We start from the raw sequence: 13,458 nt of genomic DNA on the forward strand, positions 1-13,458 counted from the left end.
GGAATGAGGGTCCAGGCTGTCCTCATCCCACCAAGAGCTCCCCCCATGCCTCTCCTGTAACATCACACTCCTGCTCCCCTGCTGTCCTCTAGCATCTCCAGGTGAACCTCTTGCTTTGCCCCCAAGCCAGCTGCATGTCTGAACAATGAGTCTGCTGAGGCCTGCATCAACTCCCTGCAAGTGGGGCCCATCTGATGAGCTACAAGGACATCTCTGGGTTGGTCCTGCAGTGGACATCACTGACATTGCCCCAGTCAGCAGAGAGGCACAGCTCCAGGGCTGCTCCAACACCAGAGCTGCTGGCTCTGACTTCATGAGCAAAGGCAGAAAATCCTGTGCTAGATCCAGGTACACTTGAATTTTGTGAATGAACTGGGTTTCTTTTCTCTCCAGCACTTATTTATAGAAACCTTCCTCACATCCATAAAACACTGTGGCAGCTTTAGCTTGTCCTGCTTCCTCCCTGTGCTACTTGGCCTATTTTTGCTGCCTTGAACCTTTCATGTGTACACAGTTACAACAGTAACTCTTCAAAGCTTCTCAAGGTCAAGCAAGCCCCTAACAAGGTGCATTAGGGCAGTTATTGATCTTCTCTCAGTCTTTCCCAGAGTGGCTCCAAACTGTGAAACCTCAGTCAGGAGATGGAAAGTTACTCAGGCCCTTCCCAGGTTGGTGAATTTTAATATTCATGGCACTGAACTCGTGAGAATATCAAATCCTCTTGCAGTGATAGCCCTGTGTGCCTGTCTCCATGTTCCTGCTGCAAGGTCACAGTCCCCTTTGTCTCCTTGAGGACAGCTCAGGCAGGTTTCTGAAGGATGAATCTGTGCCATTAAAGTTTCACAGACATACCATCACCTCTTAGAAGTGGATTTGCAGCACCTACCAAAACAAACATTGACTGGGAAAAAGCTCATCAGAGGACAGGAGCTGGCATCAAGACCTAACTGCATTATGTGGGCAAAAAGCACCTTCCTAAACTATTCCTTGGCCTTTCTAGGAAACACTGTGATCAATATTGTATAGATGAAGTTTCACCATCTACTACAGCAGAACTAAAACCACACTGCTGCCTACCAGTAGCATTCCCAGCCTGAACTGAGGCAGGAACCAGCAGATCTTCCTCTTCCATCAGCTCCTGTTGTTGTGGAGCCAGGGCAGTCACTGCTTTCCTGGGGCTGGCAGGCACACCCCAGTGCCTCCCATACACCCCTGCCTTCTGTGGGAGCAAGGGGGGGTGGTTTGCCATGTGTGGCAGTGAGAGATGCTGCTACAGTCCACAACAGAGGCTTGGGCGTCCACCTGGCACCCACCCCTCCTCCAGCAAAACTAATGCCCCAAAAGCCCAAGGGCTCCCTGTTTTAATCCCAAATATTTACACTGCCTGCTCTGTGGTGAGCACTCAGGTTTTGTTCTTGCCCATACCTGCTGGCCTTTCCAGCAAGACGGTCCAGGACAACACTTTGGCACTGCTGGCCAGGCAGCTTGCTAGCCCAGGAGCGCAGCACCACAACAACAGGCAGCAGCACCAAGTCCTAGGGCACAGCAAATATGCTCTGAAAAACCAGGCCTGGCATCGGGGAAGCATCAGTCACTTCAAATACATCTTCATTTAGAAGTGCAGAAGGTGGAAATCCCTTCCTCACTCAGCTACTGTCACCCCTCTGAATATACAGCTTGGTTTTATGAACCATTGAAAACAATCTGCAGGTGCTGGCAGCAGCTGCCTCTGAGGCTTCAGTTGTGGGGTTCGCACATGGTGACACTTTACCAGGATAATATAATTGCATCTAAGGAAGGAGAGGAATCTGGAGCTCTGGGGCCTTCTTCCTCATTAACAAAAGGAACAAGGATTCTTAGGATCATTTTCTACGTGGCCAGAAGCTGACAGCAGATCCAGCAAGGAGAAGCCCAGCACCTAGAGCAGTGCCTGAAGCTCCAAAGACAAAACCAGCAGACAAAAAGCATCTGCAGAGGTAACATCTAATGGGGTTCTGCTGAAAAACCCACAGCAGAGTCCAGAGGGGCCGTGACAGCCACAGAAACACGGATGGGACACTGTGGATGCTGCGCATCACCTGGCCATTGAGACTCCACTGGGAGGAGTCTGCTGGGTCACCCATTCCCACTGCCCTCCGACCCATTCCAGCCCTTCCTGGTGCCAGAGGAGCCGGTAGGGAGCCCAGCCTGGCCCAGCGCAGCGGCAAGAACTGGCTTAATTACAGCAGGTTAAGCAGCACAGAAAACTCCTGAGTCACAGCAAGCTGTTAATTACCCATCTGTAAAGGGATTTGAGGGCTCGAGCTGGCGAAGCCTGGGCTGTCATATGCAGCACTCTGAGATAAGTTTATGTGACTGACCTGAATATATACACCCCTGGGGCTGGGCTATTTTTCTTGTTATTTTTTTTTAATCATGAGTTCTGCACAAAAATTCAGGAGAAACCCAGGAACTGCTGCACTCTGTGTCCTGTTTTTCCGGCTGTCTCCTCCTCCTGTAGGAAACTGGGGTCTAACCCACCTTTCAGCATGGCATCTTGCCCCTCCTCCTTTCACTGGAGAGGGGACCCAGCATCCCTGCGCCCAGCTGAGCCCTGGGGACCCTGCCAAGCTGTCACCACAGGATGCCCGATGTCATGGGAAACAGCCTTAAAGGGGTGACTGGCAACAGCTGCTCCCTGCTGCACCAGGGGCTGCAGATCCTGTCCATTGGTACACTCCAGCCCTCTGAGCCTGGCAGGAATAATAGGAGGCAGATTCCTATGGAAAAACAATGCCTGCAGACTTTAAGTGCCCGTCCCTCGTCACCCACCCGCCTCATCACCATGCACAGGCAAACAGCTCTCTGGGAAGGGTTTTGTACATAGAGCATCCCATGGATGAAGGACACTGGGCTCTCCAGGATGGTGAGCTTCTGGATCCTCACTGCAGGCACTGCCTGCCCTCCAGAGGAGGCAGGATTTCCTCAGGGCAACCAGATCTTGCTTGTCACCCTGGAAGGAGGTGGCAGGGCTGCCCAGGAGCTGTGTCCAGTCCTAGACACCAGACCCAGGCTGGGATTTTCACCCTGGGACAGCGTTGAGCTGGAGGCATCCTCTTAACCCAGCTAATCCTCTTTGGCCAGGAGCTACAGCTAATGACATTCCCGGCGAGATCATGGACCCTCAGGAAGGGGGCAGGGAGGCTCAGCACACCGGGGGTCCCACCTGCAGCAAGGGCAGATGAGGCAGGAGCCCAGTGCTCCTCCCTGCTCCCTTTGTTCCTCTTCTATGAAATCTATGTGCTGACACCGAAATGATTTCAGCACAAAACCTTTGCTCAGCTCTCTGTCTCTGATCCATACCCGGCTGCCATCAGCAACACCCTGTTCTGCACAGAGCCTTTTTTCCATCTAATCAAGCTCCCTTTTTCGCAGGCGTTCCTCCCTGCAGCTGGAGGGGAGCACAGGAGCTGCTGCAGCTTCTTCTGCAAGTAGGGCAGGCTCAGCCCCAGCCTCGGTGATGGCATCTTGGACCTGAGCAGTGCAGCATCAGATCCCGGGGAGCTGTTCTGCTTGAGGCCCCATTTTTCCCAGTGGGAGGTCTTGGAGTGTGATGAAAAGAAAGGCTCAGGGCTTTCTGGAAATTATTTGATACGGTGATTTACAAGCTCTTTGCAAGAAATCCACCTGAACAGGCTTGTTTATACCTGGCTGAAGCTACACAAGGAGAAGCAAAAGGGGAACATGTCCCACAGAGGACTCCAGTGAACGCTGCTCCTGCATCTTGTTCACTTGTGATGTCACATCCAGGATGATGTGGGCAATATAATATACATGCATATAATGAGGAATGCTTCAGCACTGACTGGGGAGAGCAGACAGGGAGATGCAGCAGCACACCAAGGACAACACAAGCACTATAAAAAAAGGGAGTGCTTCTTGTAAGGCGTGGCGAAAGCAAGAAAACAAATGCAATTTTAGGATGTGGTGTGATGAGCATCTCAAATCTGTAACAGGACCCTCCTCAGTGTAAGGCACTCGCTGGGGGTCGTGACCAGGTGCCCTGGGAGCAGCAGCATTTTTCAATGGAACTTGTCAAGGCTCCTGTTTCAGGCTGGATAATTAGGCAAAGGGCCACCCTGACATGCTCATTTAGCACCACAACATGCATAGTTCATTTGTTCCTTAATACAAAACCCCTGGTGTCAATCGGGGTCAATCAGGGTTACTGGGAAAGCACCGTGCAGTGCAATCAGGCTGCAATCCAGCTCTTGCCAGCTGCCTTGCTCTTGTAGCAGCCTCTTCCATGGACAGGTGGGATTGCTAAAATCCACAGGGAAATGGCCCAGCACTTGATCTTTCTGCAGCAGCAACCTCTTCCCTGCCTGCACATGACCAGGCTGAGGCTGTAGGGAATTTTGGAGAGCTGCAAAGCGCCAGTTCTGACTTGGTGGGAACAGCACCACAAGCCAGCTCCTGGAGGAGGTGTGATGAGGTGGGAGGAAGCAGCAGGCACCTGTGCTTCTGCTAATTCACAAAAACAACTTATTTAAAGCTGGGTAACATGTATCAGGGTGAGCAAGAGAAGTGGAGGTCAGGAGCACTTTTGGGCTTCCACTCTGCTGGTCACCCACTTCCAGAGACACAGGCCTCCACAGCCCACACGCTTCTCCTAGGATGCACTACCAAAATGCTATGCTTGCACCTGAACTCCTCAAATGTCCTAGGCTCCCAGTCCTCACCATCATCCTCCGACCATGCCCACTAAGATCCAGAGCCAAAGAAAAACCTGCCATGCTAATGGATCCCATGGGAGCTTGGAGGCACTACCCAGCTGCTCACAGGCGAGATGCTCTTGGATCAGACTACACAAGCACTCAGCCCACAGCAGTGCAAAGATGAGGAAAGCTCAAGTCCCTTTTTTCTTTTGGTGGTTCAGCACCTACACAGCTCAGCCAGTAACTCCACAGAAAAAAAACAACACAACAGAGCACTTTTAGTATCTTCTTCTCTTTCATTAGGTTTGAGTGCACTTGGCTGAATGAAGTGCTGGGGAGGAGGCAGCTCCCTGGATACCTTCCCCAGGCAGCTGCAGAGGGTGGAAGGGGACAACAGGGACCCAGAGCCTCCAACTCCATCTTTAGATCAGGAGTAGGATGGGGATGAAAATACCATAGGTAAAGAATAGCACATCTTTCCAGGGACATCAGAATAGGGCCACAGATAGGGACAAAAGCCTTTCCTTCTCTCTGCATTTTGCTCTCCATTTTCTTCTGCCAGTTTCTTAACAGTGATTATCACATGACAACACCTCCCACACCCTCCTACTATGACTATTTGCCCCTCCTGATGTTGACCATATGTCCAACTAGTTAAGACTTGTTACATCCCGCTGGTTGCCCATCCCCAAAGCAGAAACCCACACAGACAGGTCACCAGGAGATTAGCTCCCAGTAGCATGCAACAGCCTAACATGGTCTCACCTCCACCAGCAGCCTACTGCATTTCATGGAGCCTCCCTAAGCATACATCTCCTCCATACCTCCCCATCATTTTCCCTCTGGCCACATGGTCCCTCCAAGATCCACCTCAACCACTCACAGGGACTATTCCTCGACAGCAGTGACGGATTTCAGTACCAGTTTGTCTGAGTGATGCTTCCCATCAAGCTGGGACAGCCCACAGAGACACAGGTAGAGCAGGCTCCCTCAGCCCAAGGGCATCACTGCCTCACTGGCAGCAGAGATGGCCTGGTTAGTGAAAATCCTTGTCCTACATGAGTATGCAAACATTGTTTATAGTTTTTTCCTGCTCCCAAGATATTTACATGGTTTTGCTATGAAACTGTAATTACATGCAGCCCACCAACAACATGGAGACAAAGCCATGACTGCTTGCATTGATGATACAAATAGATTTGCTGAATTTTAGCTCTGCTTTTCTGCAAAACTCTACCCTTTCTCCAAAAACCAGGCCACCATGGCCCATGCCCTCTCCCTCTCTGTGACTCAGGCTGTTTGAAGCCGGTGGTGGACTTTGTCCAGGCTCCAGTGGTACACACAGAGGGTGACCATCCATCTCACCCACAGCTCACGCTCCTCTGCACGTACCAGACCCTGGCTCAGATGTGCTCATTAGTTTTGGTGTAACTTCCAAGGACAGCTTACAGTCAAGGTCCTAATTCATAAAGCAATTAACGGATCAAGCCTCGCTACTTCAAAGAGCTTGTTCTGGTATTTGAGTGAATATTGGGGCTTGGGACAAGCTCATGTGAGCTGCAGGCAAAAAGAGGATCAGATCACAGAGCGATTTGCTCAGAAGATCAAGCAGACCTACGGCCTGACTGTGTTAACAGATCTTGCAGTATTTTCCTTTCCTCAGAATTTTTTTGTTAAGAATATTCACAGACTTGCATTTCTTCCTCAGCTCTTAAAAAAATCCCAAATCCCATAAACCAACCCATCTGTTCTGAGCTGGATAATGATCCTGAGTAAAGGAAAACAAAACCTAAGACACCACAAAGCCTTGGTGGGACCTCGCTGTGTGAAGGCACATGGATATCACAATGATCATCATCAGCAAGAAACCCTGAGATGGTCACACACACGGGGAGAGTTTGCCATGAGCATTTGAAGTTGTTTAGCCAAGAGCTGAAGGAGCCAAGGCAGAGTCTGGCCTTTAAAATCTGAAATTTAATCCCAGGTGTCAGTGAGTGACCCTGGAGACAAGAGCTGGGGAGAGGTCACCTTTTCCGTGATAACTGTAGAGAGCTCCACGTTATCAGGTACATCCTGACCCCAAATTAATTCTGTAATTAATTAACAGGCAGTGCCAAAGGAAGCACATTTAAGCCATTTCCCCAACCCATGAGCTCTCTGAAGCCTGGAAACAACACTGTTGCCCAAGGGCACGCTGACACAGGGCTTCAGCCCTGCCCAAGGGACTAAGCACTTGAACACCTTCTCTTCTCATCCAGGCCCCCTGAAGGAGCAATGAGCAGAGCAATTTCAGTAAAAAATGACATTACAGACAAGGAGGTGGCCATCTGATGGGTCTGCACCTCCGTGTGCCGGGAGAGCGTCTCTCCTCCACCATGAACGTGACCATGAACAGCAGCAGCTTCGGAAGAACAGCAAATTACTGGGAGTAATTGAAACTGCAGGGAGGAGTTAGGGACATAGAATGTAATTATCCACTGCGGAACGGAGCCAAGATTAGCAATCCTACTTCTGGTCATTTAAAGTTCTCATTAACTTTTCCATGTGCTGATGATATCTGTTTTGTGTCTTACTGGCTGTGAGATGCAGCACTTTCAGAAGAAAACCCTGGATCTCTTCTCAAAAGGGTCTCAATTACCTGTAGGGGAGGGGGTAAGGGTCTGGAATTTAATGCAGGCCTTCTCCAAGAGTCTGGAAGATCTCTAACCCTGGCTACCAAGGCTGGTAGAGGTAGGAAGAGGCTTCAGCTCAGCCCCTGTTGCACCACTCTCCTCTCCAGGCATTGATAGCTGGGTTGGCTAGGGTACCTTTTTGGTGCTTAGAAGATGACCTTGGCGGGCAACACAACACTTTAGAACTTCTGACTTCATTTGGTGAGACTGGGTGGGTCTTGGACCACCTCAACCTCCTTCTCCTCTACTTGCACTCTACCTCAGCAGGCTGCAAGACACCCAGCCAATTCACATTCAAACTATACCTGGACATCTCCATATCTACCTTGTGCTCAGCATCCTCTCCTGCCCTGCACCCAGGCACAACAGCACAGGGTCCTTGCCATCTGGAGAGGGCAGCAAACTCCAACGAGACATTGTGTGTCCTCAGCTGATTCAAAATCTTCTTGCTGAGGTCCTGCCACCTTCCCATCCCATCCCCTTTTCCTTCCACCCTGCAGGCGCTGTAGAACTTCCTTCACCATCTCAAGCCTTGCCAAAGCATCAATCCACAGCACCAGAAGGAGGATGCTTGTTGGTGACTCTGGCACCTGTGTGACCTGTTTCTATTTCCTCACCCTGTCCACTCACAGGCACTGCTGAGGGTGTCCTAAAAACGGCCACCCCTTCCTCCACACCTTGTGTGAAACCAGCATGAAATAAATGTACACACATGAAATCCATGTCTTTGTCAGGAGGTGGAAGACCATGGTCTCCAGCCCTGGGGCTTCTCCCTGGAGGGAACTGGCTTCAGCAGCTTCCTACAGGCTTTTTTTAAACCTTTGAAAGAAAACACACCATCTTTTCTCCGTTTTAAACAAGGACAAAGGACCAACCCTTGACTTGGAAGGTGCCCACCCACCTCCCAGCCCCCTTACCTCCACCAGGTGAGGCGTGGGGTTGAAGCCACACATGTTGCAGACCTGCTGGTGGCAGGTTGTGCAGCTGTTGTAGTTGGGGGGCTCACTGGAGCCCACGTTGATCTCCGCCTTGCACAGGGGGCACAGGACCCTTGCTTTCGGCACTTCCTTTGGCTTGACCCCCTGCTCTGGCTTGGCTGCCTTGGCTGCTGGGGCAGCACCGGCCCGGCCCGGTCCCCCCGGGGCTTTGGGACCAGCTTCCTTGCTGGCATCGCTGAAGACTATTTTTGGAGGCACTTTGCCAGGAGAAGGCTGGCTGGGAGGGGGGGCCTCTGGCTGGACAGACATGAGCGTGCTCGCCTGGGTCAGGAGGGACGCCCCAAAGCCAAAGATCTTCCCTGTGAGACCCTCCTGGGGCTGCTCTTGGGCTGCAGGCCCAGGGGCCGGGGCAGCAGGCTTCACCCCTGTGTCTCCTGTTGTCTTTCTCTGCTCAGAGGAGGAAGGCTTGGCTTGCTGATGCTGCGGGGAGGACCTGGCTGCCTCTGGAGGCTTTGGCTGGCCTTGGCCGTGGGGTTCCCTCTGCGGCGCGGTGGGGTGAGGCTTGGGCGGCTCAGGCTGAAGGGCACGGGGGGCTGGGGGGGACTTATCCACTGCTGGGGGTGGCGGGTGCTTGGCTGGGGACTGGGAGGGGGATGGTGAAGGGGAGTGCAGCTGCTGCTGGCTCTTGGAGCGAGGAGCAGTGGTCATGTCCATCCCCAGCGCCCGCTGCATCTGGCAGTTCAAGCACAACCATTCCTTCACCTGCAAGACAAGGAGAGGACAAGGGCAGTGAGCGCCATGCACCCCCAGCACACTGTCAGGCTGCCCAGACAAACCCAAGGTAGCTGTAGGAACAAGTCATCAACCCCCAAAATACATTTTGGTACCACGTTCTTCACCAAAGCATCTTGCAGTCAGGGCAAACAGACCCCATCTGTCACAGGTACCCACGGCACAACGCGGCAGAGCAAAAGCAAGCTTTAATTAGCCTTGGTTTGCCTCCAAGGCTTCTGCTGTAAAGCTCCTGCTAACCATGAGGCCCTGCCTGCAGGCAGCTTAGTTTGTGCCACTCCCAGGGGTAAAGGACTCTTTCCAGGGCTCCTGTCCCACCACCTCCCTAAAGCCCATTTAAAGCAGCTCCCCAGTGCTGACATGTTGCCCGTGCCACTGGCAGTGTCCCAGGGGAAAAGCCACCATGAGATGCCTGATGCTTCCCTGGGGCCAGCAAAGACAGCTTTTCTGGCATCAGGGTGGGGGGTTGCGATATCCAACCCCAAAATCTCATGCTGCAGCCCCCTGGGGAGAACAGGCAGCAGGTCCTGCTTCATGATGTACCCACACTGCTGGGCAGGCAAAGTGCTGGCCAGGAGCAAACCCGTGATCTTTGCTGTCACCGCGATGGACTTTTGGATGCAAATGAAAAATACAATGGTCCCTGGCTAAGTGGTGATAAATGAAAGACTTCCTCCCCTTGAGAGATGTTCCCCGTGACTGAATGTCTGAATTAAGTTAATCAAAGAGGCCATATGAGAGCTGTGAGCATCCCCAGGATGCTCAGTGGCTGTGCAAATAGTAATATACAGCTGCAGGACAACTGGAGCTGCCTGCAAAAGATTGCTCTGAGACAAGCAACTAAGGTGGCAACAAGGACCAGGGCATTCCCAAAGACCAGAGCAGCACCCAGGAGAAGCAGGCCCAGAGCTGGGCGTGGGCTGCTGGAGATCCAGCTCCACCAGCCCCTGTGCTCCCTGGGGCTGTGTCCATGGGCCAACAGGTACCGCATGAGGGCTGAATTTTCCTGCCATTTCAGGAGCTCTCTCCTCATCCCAGTATTACAGATCACCTCTGAGGCTCAGCTTAATCCCCATTGCAGAGACATTAGCCTTTCCAAATGAGCCACATTTTATTTAGTTCCTGAAAATATTGCTTTAGTTTTTAGCATTCCTTACAGTCTTGCTGTCTCTCTTCTGACACACAGAATTCCTCACTTTATTTTTGCTCTCATATCTATTTCAGAAGAGTTTCTCCCAAAATCCCATCAGCTTTGGGCACAGTCCCCATGAGCTCCACTTTAGGGAGAACCAATCCTTTCTGTTAAGGTTCTCTCTCCCAGTATCCATGAAATGCAAATCTTCCCTCTCCGCATAATCTCCTCATCCACACTTTAAGACCCACTGGCAAGGTGGAAAGCGGGGGAAGAGGAGATCTTCCCAGCCCCACCACGGGGGCTGAATTACAAGAGACCACGTGCCATGCTCCTGATCTTGAATTGTCTGTATTTATTGTAGCCTGACACAAGATTTAGCTTTTCTGGAATAGAAAAAAATACTTTGCCTCTCTCCTGCATAAACTTCCATACAAAATATTGAGGGAATTCAACTGTTCGTTCCCAACTCTCTGCCAGCTTTAAAAAGCAGCAAGCTCTGTAGGTGAATACCAAATAGCTCCCAGCTCCAGCTCTGCTGGTTCTCCTCTCCCCATGCCATGGTTGGTGCCTGTTCTGCTCTGGCCAAGGCTTGTGCAGCAGAACTGCTCCTCGGGCACTGGCTGGTACAGGCCCCAGGTCCTACAGCCATGCCAGAGGCTCATGGACAAGCCCACCAAGATCCTCCTGAGCTCAGCAGCTGGGGAACAACATGGTTGTTGAAGCTTTCTCACTTTCCACAATAAACCTGGTTTACATGACCAAGATAGAAAAAAGCCAGAGGGCTTTCAGATGGGATAGAAACCATCACATTGCCCTTGGTGACTTGGTGAGGAACTGCTAAGGAACACCTGTCCTGAGGAACAGCAGAAAACTGCAGGAAACACAGCAGGGTGGTGTGCTCCAAGAGTGCACATTTGAAATGTGAATTTGGTTGGGATTATCACAGATTGTCTGACCAGCCTCTACAGATGCAACCAGTGACATGACATGTGGATTACACAGATCAAAGATGACTTAAACTATCCTGAAGGCAAGACAGTAAAGAGGAAGGGCCAGGTTGCCTCACCAAAGATCCTTCTCCCAAGAAAGACAAAGAAGGACAGCAGAGCCTCACCCTGACCAGAGGGCCTGATCTCTCCTATGAACACAGGCTGAGAGAGTTCAGCCTGAAGAAGAGAAGGCTCTGGGGAGACCTTATAGTTGCCTACAAGAAATCTGGGGAGAGACTTTTTAAAAGGGCTTGGAGTGATAGGAGAAGGGGTAATGGTTTTAAACTGGAAGAGGGGAGATTTAGGTTAGACATTAGGAAGAAATTCTTTAGTGTGAAGGTGGTGAGACACTGGAGCAGCTTGCCCAGAGAAGCTGTGCTGTGCCATCCCTGGAAGTGTCCAAGGCCAGGTTGGACAGGACTTAAAGCAACCTGTTCTAGTTGGAAGTTATCCCTGCCCATGCAGGGAGGTTGGGACTTGATGATCTTTAAGGTCTTTTCCAACCCAAACCATTCTAGGATTCTGTGTGAAATCTTTACTAAACCAACTCCTGAAAGTTTTGACTTGGTGGAGAACTGGGCAAATAAGACACAGAATTAGAAAAAATTCTGGACTATTTGGCTTGCATCATTGTCCTCTAAATGCTCCTCTTGCCTGCAGACTCATCACACAGGGGGAAGATGCTCAGAAAACAGCACAGAAATAGGGGCAAGAAAAGGAAAAGTATAATTTTCCCTATTGCTTCTTCATTGCTGCTAACAGTCTGGGTACATAGCCAAATGAAATGTCTATCAGTGAGAAGAGAAAAAACAAAAATGGCTGGAAATTCAAGTCCCAGCTCACCTTCCGGGAATGCTGAAGTCATTGTTATACCCTAAAATAAGGGGGGGGTAAAGCTGTGAGCTCTTGAATTGCCTGAGACTGGCTGCTCTGAGCCTGCTCATCTTCATCGCTTCAGGAAATATAACTAGGGGAAATAAGGAAAAATGAAAGAAAATGGGGACATAGATAATAGTTCTGAATCTGAACTGATGCCTCAATGAAGAATGAAGAAGGCCAGCTAAGAATGAAGCTGGCTGCTCTGCAAAATGAAAGGTGCCATCAGAAATAGAAAATCCACAAATATCTGAGCTCAGAACACCAAGGTCAGCTGAGAAGTTGTGAGGTGCTTAAACCACATGAAAACAAAGGGGCTTCAGGCAGAATTCTCTTGGGGAGCAAGGAAGGATTGATGGAGGGCATCAGGGACAAAAGTCAGCCTGGAAAGGACAGAGGTCCATCACTGGGTGGAGATGGGAAAGCTGTTAATGAGAGCGATGTGGCAGAAGTGCTGTAATTACTGTCATTGAACATTTGGGAAGAAGCAGGATAACACTCATTATGAGGATGAAGCATTTCCAACTTATTAGCAACGGAGAAGAACATTCAGCAATATCTACCAGCACCAGAAGATTTAAATTTGGCAGATCTGAATAATTTTGCATCCAAGAGATCTAAGAGAGCTAAGAAAACTGCTGTGTGCTGATGTTCACTTTTAAGAGGAAATTTTAGAAGACTGGAAGTGTCTTCTGCTTGAATATACAAGGAGGCTGAAGTACAGCCCAAAGGGGACAGCTAGCCAGACATCTGCCTGGGACAGAAAGACAGCACTGGATTCAAACAGCAGAGCACTGAAGGGTCTGCATTCAGGCCAGTCAACGTGGGTTTAGGGAAAATAGGTTATGGCAAGCAAACCTGATTTGATTCTCTGCACATTTTATATTGGTGATGCACAGAAGCAATACCCTCGATGTCCAGAAGGTGTTTTGACCTGAGGTGGTGGGAAAAAAACATTATAATAGTGAAGATGCAAAATGGGTTTCAGACCAGTTACCTGGCTGAGCTGGGAGACAAGGATTCAGCACCACCCCAGGATCTCACTGTGGCCACCACCACTTCGTGGCAGATGTTGGTAAAACAATAAATATCAATGAAGATGAGATTCTGCTGCCTGGCAAACCTGTGCTCACTCCACCTGGGAAGCCCAGAGCTGGAGGCAGGAGTGAGGAAGCTCAGCCTCCTCTTCCAGCACTGAGGGACTCCTTCCAGAGCCCTCAACAGCTCTGCACCGACATTTTATTTTAAAGAGATTAGTAAAATGCTGCAGGAGATACAGACCAGATCTGCAAGAGTGATCCTGGGGATGCAGAAAATGTCTGAAGTGAGAGAATTAAAGAGGTTGATCTTTTTTGTTTA

The 13,458-nt window shown here is 50.5% G+C and overlaps 1 protein-coding gene across 1 annotated transcript in view; it reads right to left on the reverse strand.

The window, feature by feature from the left end:
* Positions 1-13,458, reverse strand: part of BSN (bassoon presynaptic cytomatrix protein) — an 80,676-nt gene that overhangs the window by 35,470 nt on the left and 31,748 nt on the right. The window contains 1 exon segment of the mRNA XM_009996958.1: positions 8,287-9,069. Coding sequence (XP_009995260.1) covers positions 8,287-9,069 — 783 coding nt within the window.

This window comes from Chaetura pelagica, unplaced genomic scaffold (assembly GCF_000747805.2).
Source record: "Chaetura pelagica isolate M959 unplaced genomic scaffold, ChaPel_1.0 scaffold24, whole genome shotgun sequence".
Lineage (NCBI taxonomy): Eukaryota > Metazoa > Chordata > Aves > Apodiformes > Apodidae > Chaetura > Chaetura pelagica.